At 36.6% G+C, this 7,879-nt stretch overlaps 1 protein-coding gene across 1 annotated transcript; it reads left to right on the top strand.

Annotated features, from left to right (window-relative positions):
* The first annotated feature begins 2,942 nt into the window (after positions 1-2,942).
* On the top strand, positions 2,943-3,897 carry LOC116538813 (olfactory receptor 4N2). The gene has a single exon (XM_032261356.1). The coding sequence runs from the start codon at positions 2,943-2,945 to the stop codon at positions 3,888-3,890; it is 948 nt and encodes a 315-aa protein (XP_032117247.1). The 3' UTR covers positions 3,891-3,897.
* The last annotated feature ends 3,982 nt before the right edge of the window (positions 3,898-7,879 follow it).

Below are 7,879 nucleotides of genomic sequence, written 5' to 3'. Positions count from 1 at the left end.
AGTATTTTTTTTTAAATTATGCTTTAAGTTCTAGAGTACATGTGCAGATCTTGCAGCATTGTTACATAGGTATACGCACACCATGGTGGTTTGCTGCGTCCATCCCCCCTTCACCTACATTAGGTATTTCTCCTAATGTCATCCCTCTGCACCTTCCAGAATCTACAAAGTACTAAAACAAAAATTTGTTTTAGAAGTACAAAAATTTGTTTTAGTACTTTATAGACACTGGAGGGTGCAGAGGGATGCACCCCACACCTTATTATCACTCCCCTGGCCAGCACCCCACAGAGACCCCAGTGTGTGATGCTCCCCTCCCTGTATCAGTATGTTCTCATTGTTCAGCACTCACTTATGAGTGAGAACATGCAGTGTTTGGTTTTCTGTTCTTGTGTCAGTTTGCTGAGAATTATGGTTTCCAGCTTTATCCATGTCCCTACAAAGGACATGAACTCATCCTTTTTTATGGCTGCATAGTATTCCACGATGTATATTTTCTTTACACCAGTCTATCCTTGATGGGCATTTGGGTTGGTTCCAAGTCTTTGCTATTGTAAACAGTGCTGCAATGAACATATGTGTGCGTATGTCTTTATAATAAAATGCTTTTTAATCCTTTGGGTATATACCCAGATGCTCGGATTGCTGGATCAAATGGTATTTCTATTTCTAGATCCGTGAGGAATTGCCACACTGTCCCCACAATGGTTGCACTAATTTACACTCCCAGCAACGGCGTAAAAGTGTTCCCATATCTCCACATCCTCTCCAGCATCTGCTGTCTCCAGATTTTTTAATGATCTCATTCTAACTGGCATGAGACGATATCTCAATGTAGTTTTGATTTGCATTTCTCTAATCACCAGTGATAATGAGTATTTTTTCATATGTTTGTTGGCCACATGAATGTCTTCTTTTGAAAAGTGTCTGTTCATATCCTTTGCTTACTTTTTGATGGTTTTTTTTTTTTTAATTTGTTTTAGTACTTCATAGATTCTGGATATTAGCCCTTTGTCAGATGGGTAGATTGCAAACATTTTTTTCCCATTCTGTTGGTTGTTGATTCACTCTAATGATTGTTTCTTTTGCTGTGCAGAGCTCTTAAGTTTAATTAGATCCCATTTGTCTATTTTGGCTTTTGTTGCCATTGCTTTTGGTGTTTTAGTCATGAAGTCCTTGCCTATGCCTATGTCCTGAATGGTGTTGCCTAGGTTTTCTTCTAGGGTTTTGATGGGGTTCGGTCTTATGTTTAAATCTTTAATCCATGTGAAGTTAGTTTTTATATAAGGTGTAAGGAATGGGTCCATTTCAGCTTTTTGCACATGGCTAGCCAGTTTTCCCAACATGATTTATTAAACAGGGAATCCTTTCCCTGTTGTTTGTTTTTCTCAGGTTTGTCAAAGATCAGATGATTGTAGATGTGTGGCATTACTTCTGAGGCCTCTGTTCTGTTCCATTGGTCTATATCTCTGTTTTGGTACCAGTACCATGCCATTTTGATTACTGTAGCCTTATAGCACAGTTTGAGGTCAGGTAGAGTGATGCCTCCAGCTTTGTTCTTTTTGCTTAATATTGTCTTGGCTACGCAGGCTCTCTTTTGGTTTCATATGAAGGTTAAGTTTGTTTTTTCCAGTTCTGTGAAGAAGGTCAATGGTAGCTTGATGGGGATGGCATTGAATCTGTAAATTACTTTGGGCAGTATGACCATGTTCACGATATTGATTTTTCCTAACTGTGAGCATGGAATGTTTCTCCATTTGTTTGTGTCCTCTTTTATTTCCTTGAGCAGTAGTTTGTAGTTCTCCTTGAATAGGTCCTTCATGTCCTTTATTGATTGTATTCCTAGGTATTTTTTTTCTCTTTGTAGCAATTGTGAATGAGGGTTTGCTCATGATTTGGCTTTCTGTTTGTCTGTTCTTGGTGTATAGGAATGCTTGTGATTTTTGCGCCTTGATTTTATATCCTGAGATTTTGCTGAAGTTGCTTATCATCTTAAGGGTATTTTGGACTGAGATAATGGGGTCTTCTAAATATGCAATCATATGAAGACTACAGTATCTTTATGGCTCCTTATGGTGTATCTATGCTATAATTTTGTGAGTTGAAATCATGAATTTAAAGTATTATACTTGCAAATTTTATATTGTAGCATATGATATTGTTTGTTGAAAGGCTGTATATGGGTGTCATACTGGGAAGAGAGAAAGAAATATGTTGCAAGTTTATTAGTATTTGAAACTCAAAAAGTGCCTAATAAGCTGCATGCAGGTGTGGAGTAGCCACAGGAGTGGTGCTCAGATTTACAGCTGGAGTACTATGTTTGTATTAGGTGAAAAGTGGAGCTGTAGCTTGGGATTCTGGTGAACAGTCTGGGAAAAGAGTATACAAGGATGTCTGACCAGAGGAGTATAATAAGAAGCAGATCAGATGATAAGACAGAAGTCAAGGAAGAGAGTTACTATATAGGAACTGGGAATTATACAAAAATTGAGGGAAGAAAATGTCAAGCAAAATTTTGGGGTTGTGTGGACAACGAGAAAAAGGGTCAATCCCAAGAAAAGAGCTAAGACTCAAACACAGTATATCCACAAAAACTCAAAGACTTGCAGTTAGGTTGTGTATCCATCAGGAAACTTACATGATTTAAGAATGTAGGAATTCCAACATGGGGGATGCCAGACTCCCAAAGTGGAAAATGATTCTGTAGAAGCACGTGGTTGAATAGGAATAAAATTGTAGCTTTGAGAACAGTATTTTGTTTTCATTTTAAACTTGGAGAAATTAAGGTAATGGAGTTTACTCAGAATAGGAGAGGTATGGGAAGTGTTTTTAGCTGAAGTACTGTATGTGCCAAATATTTTTTAGCTGTAGAATTAGTATCTAGTTGGAAGACATAGTAATAACAATTAATTCTGCTTGTTCATATACTTCAGGCCAGGGAAATGCAAAGCGAGAACAGAACAGTGATAACAGAATTCATCCTTCTTGGTCTGACCCAGTCTCGAGATATTCAGCTCTTGGTCTTTGTGCTGATCTTAATTTTCTACTTTATCATCCTCCCTGGTAATTTCCTCATCGTTTTCACCATAAGGTCAGACCCTGGGCTCACAGCCCCACTCTACTTCTTTCTGGGCAACTTGGCCTTCCTGGATGCTTCCTACTCCTTCATTGTGGCTCCCAGGATGCTGGTGGACTTCCTCTCTGAGAAGAAGGTCATCTCCTACAGAGGCTGCATCACTCAGCTCTTTTTCTTGCACTTCCTTGGAGGAGGGGAGGGATTACTCCTTGTTGTGATGGCCTTTGACCGCTACATCGCCATCTGCCGGCCTTTACACTATTCAACTGTTATGAACCCTAGAGCCTGTTATGCAATGTTGTTGGCTCTGTGGCTTGGGGGTTTTGTCCACTCCATTATCCAGGTGGTCCTCATCCTCCGCTTGCCTTTTTGTGGCCCAAACCAGCTGGACAACTTCTTCTGTGATGTCCCACAGGTCATCAAGCTGGCCTGCACCGACACATTCGTGGTGGAGCTTCTGATGGTCTTCAACAGCGGCCTGATGACACTCCTGTGCTTCCTGGGGCTTCTGACCTCCTATGCAGTCATTCTTTGTCGTATACGAGGGTCTTCTTCTGAGGGGAAAAACAAGGCCGTGTCCACGTGCTCCACCCATATCATTGTTATGTTCCTCATGTTTGGACCTGGCATCTTCATCTACACGCGCCCCTTCAGGGCTTTCCCAGCTGACAAGGTGGTTTCTCTCTTCCACACTGTGATCTTTCCTTTGTTGAATCCTGTCATTTATACCCTTCGCAACCAGGAAGTGAAAACTTCCATGAAAAAACTGTTTAATAAGCACATAGCTTTAAAAAAGGGCAAAATAAAAGAATAAAAAAAGACTGTAGAATTTTATCTGAAATTGATTTGTTTATTGAAATGGATTTGTTTATTTCCAAGTACTGCAATCATTGAATGCGCCCCATTTGTCAGGACTATTCTAGGAACAGAAGAAAGAAATATGAATGAGAGATAAGTTCTGTCTGCTCTCCAAGAGATACAACCTAGTAAAAATAGCCGTTAAAGTAGAAAATAAACAGCATAGTTTCAGGAGGAGATACTGCTCTGTAAAAACGAAAAAGAAAAGTGAAATGATAGATTGTGACTCTGAATTGGGAGTAACCAATTTGCATTTAATCATCAAAAAAGGCCCTCTTGAGGAGCTGACGTTTTGGACCATATCTGGATAAACTAAACATGCAAACATTTGAGTCTATAGTATCCTAGACAGAGGGCACAGGTAGTGCAAAAACTCATAGATGATAATGAACTTGGTATATTTGAGGGATGCAATAAAGTTCAAGTTACCTGGAATATAGTAATTTAATGTGAAAATGATTCGACTTAAATTTGGAGATACTGGTCGTGTCTAAAACGTATGGTCTACATAGTAATTATGAGTTTTAATTTTATTACAGTTGAAATAAGAAATCATTCTGTTACTTTAAGCAAAAGAATGATTCCTCTACTGAAGGTTCATAAATGACTCAGGGCTACAAACTCAAGATTCTGTGCAGATATCAAAGCGTTGAAAAATATCACTGAGAGGAAATATTATACTTGTAAGTATACTTTGAAAGGTATTAAACTACCAGTTTTTCTTCCATAAAAAAGCAAAGAGTGGCAAAAGAAAGCTGGTTACTTTTATTGAAAAAGATCACAAAATCATTTTGTTTTTTTCTAGAGTGTCATTATTAATCCTAGCAAATTTATATGACTTTTAGCTGTATGCTTGATCTTATTGCCAGTTGATTTCACTGTAAGTACAATAATGACTGTCCTTTGGTAGACCAGTTAGGATTCTGTGTCAGAGAAGAAATCATTCTAGTTATATATATATATATTTTACATATTCTGGGTACAATATATTCACTTGATCTTAGAAGGCTGAGAAGCAATTATATATATAATCCAATATACAATATATTCAGATGAATACAATATATCCAGATGTATGTCTTGCACACATTTTCTATCAGCCGAATAGCTTGACTTTCATTTTCTTAGTGGTGGGATGTTGAATGAACAAGTTTTAAATTTTGGTAAGTCCACTTTGTTCGTTTCCTTTAAACTAACATCATTTAATATAGGGAATTAAGTGTTCACAAAATAGCTGGAAAGTCTAAAAGAGCAGACTATAGGCTGGACATTGACAGATGCTTCACAGACTAACACAGAAGACCTATGTTGTCAGGGAGGTTGCTCTTGCTACAATCTTAGCCATCTGTTGTCTGAAAAACACTGTCATGTGCCTGGTATGTAGTTGATGATCCATAATCACCGTGGACTGTCAAATCGCCCCTAGTGCAACAGAAGCCTCTCTTACTACCTTTCTGCCTAACTAGCTTACTACAAATTCAAATCTCTTATGAGTACATTAAATGGGAAGCACCCAAAACATCTGGAACCCCAAATGCAAGGGGGTCTAAAAGTGATTTTTAAAATATTTTATTTTTGATAATAACCAAAGTTTATATTCATGAATATAAATTATGTACATGGTAAAAATATTCAGGCTATAGAAAAAGTGGTCTGAATCTTCAAATAATCCTTTTCCATTCTTATTCTGTTTATTATGTTGCTTTCTGTTTTACTGAGAAAGGTAGCAGGTGAGAATTCCTCAATCTCCTGTCACTTCCATTACCTATAGACCTGCATCTGTGACTAAGTTGCCTTTAACTTCCCCTGAGACTGGGTGACCTGATCCTGCATCTACAGAAGTAAACCCTTCTTCCTGTGTACCACATTCCACCCACTCCTCTCTGCTAAAGGCAATTACTCTGGCAACTAACTCTTCTTTCTCTCGTCTATAACGTGAACTCTGTCCTCCCTGTTGAGTGTAACCTTTAGCAGGTAATCACATTTCTTCCCTCCTAAATAAAACCTTCTTGCCACCTTTTCCCCTCTCCATGTGACTTCATGAGTCTTTGTGCCTTCACATGATTTTTAGGATTTTCACAGGGATTGCATTGAATCTATACGTTGCTTCAGGTAGTGTGGATATTTTAACAATATTAATTATTCTATTAACAAAGAAAGTCTTTCCACTTATTTGCATCTGCTTTAATTTCTTTCATCAATGTTTCATTGTTTTAAGTGTACAAGTCTTTCACCTCCTTGGTTAAGTTTACTATTAATTATTTTATTTTTGGTTCTATTGGGAATGATATTAATTTCTTAATTTCCCTTTTAGATCTATTTTAGTGTATAGAAATGTAAAGGATTTGTTTCTTTTGTAGATCTTTAAATTTATAAATATTTAATTGACAAAGATCAGATATATTCAAGGTATATGAAATGATAATTTGACATACATGTACATTGTATAATGATTACCGCAATCAAATTAACACATTAATCACCATCCATGTTTTATATTAGTTACCCAGAATATGTTTATCTTATGGCTGAAAGTTCCTACCCTTTGATCAATATATTTCCCTTTTCTCTCACTTTAAAACCCCTGACAACCACTAACCACTGTTCTACTCTCTCTTTCTATAAGCCTTTTTTTTTTTTTTTTTCAGATTCTACATGTAAATGGGATCGTACAGTACCTGTCTTTCTGTGTCTGGCTTATTTTACCTATTGTTATGTCCATTAGGCTCATCTTTGTTGCTGCAAATGGCAAAACTTCTTTCTGTAGCTGAATGACAGTCTATCACATATATGTACCACAACATATATACCTGTACATCCATTGATGTACATTTGGGTTGTTTCCATATTTTAGCTATTGTGAATAACATTGCAGTGAACGTCAAAGTGTAGTTATCTTTTAGAGGTACTGATTTCATTTCCTTTAGGTATATATCTAGAAGTGAGATTGCTGGAACATATAGAAGTTTTATCTTTTATTTTTGGAGGAACTCCTGTATTGTTTTCCATAATGCCTGTACCAATTTACATTCCCACCAGTAGTGTAAAATGGTTCCCCTTTCTCCACATCCTTACCAACATTTGTTATCATGTGTCTTCTCATAATGGCCATTCCAGTAGGTATGAGGTGATATCTCATTGTGGTTTTAATTTGCATTTTCCCAGTGGTTAATGATGTTGAGCACCTTTTCATATACATGTTGACTATTTCTATGTCTGTTTTGGGAATATATCTATTCAAATATTTGCCAATTGAAAAATTAAGTTTTTGTTTTGCTATTGACTTGTGTACTTCCTAGTGTACCATGAATATCAACACCTTATTATACATATGGTTTACTAATATTTTCTCCCATCTGGTAGATTGCCTTTTAATTTGGTCAATTGTTTCTTTTGTGGTGCAGTGGAAATTTTACTTTGATATAGTCTCACTTGTTTTTTTTTTTGTTGCTTGTGCTTTTGTGGTCGTATCCAAAATATGATTGCCAAGACTATTGTCAGGGAGTTTTTCCTTGTGTTTTCTTCTGGTAGTTTTACAGTTTCAGGTTTTAAATTTACATCTTTAACTCATTTCCTGTTAGTTTTGGTATATGTCATAAGACAAGACTTAAGTTTCTTTCTTTTGCATGTGGATAGTTTTTTCAACACCATTATTAAATAGACTTTTCCTTTCCCACTGTGTATTATTGGCACCCTTGTCAAATCTTAGTTGTTCATATATGTGTGAATTTATTTTTGGGCGCCCTACTCTGTTCCATTGGTATGTGTCATGTTTTATGGTATTATACTGTTTTAATTACTATGGCTTTGTAATAGAGTTTGAAATAGTGAGTGAGTGTGATGCTTCCAGCTTTGTTCCTTTTTCTCAAAATTACTTTGGCTATTTGGAGTCTTTTATGAATACATACAAATTTGGTTTTGTTTATTCCATTTCTGTGATGAATG

Source organism: Sapajus apella, unplaced genomic scaffold (assembly GCF_009761245.1).
Source record: "Sapajus apella isolate SASKATOON/1434 unplaced genomic scaffold, GSC_monkey_1.0 scaffold122, whole genome shotgun sequence".
NCBI lineage: Eukaryota > Metazoa > Chordata > Mammalia > Primates > Cebidae > Sapajus > Sapajus apella.
The sequence above is the reverse complement of the archived record's forward strand: the minus strand, read 5'-3'. Positions and strand labels throughout refer to the sequence as shown.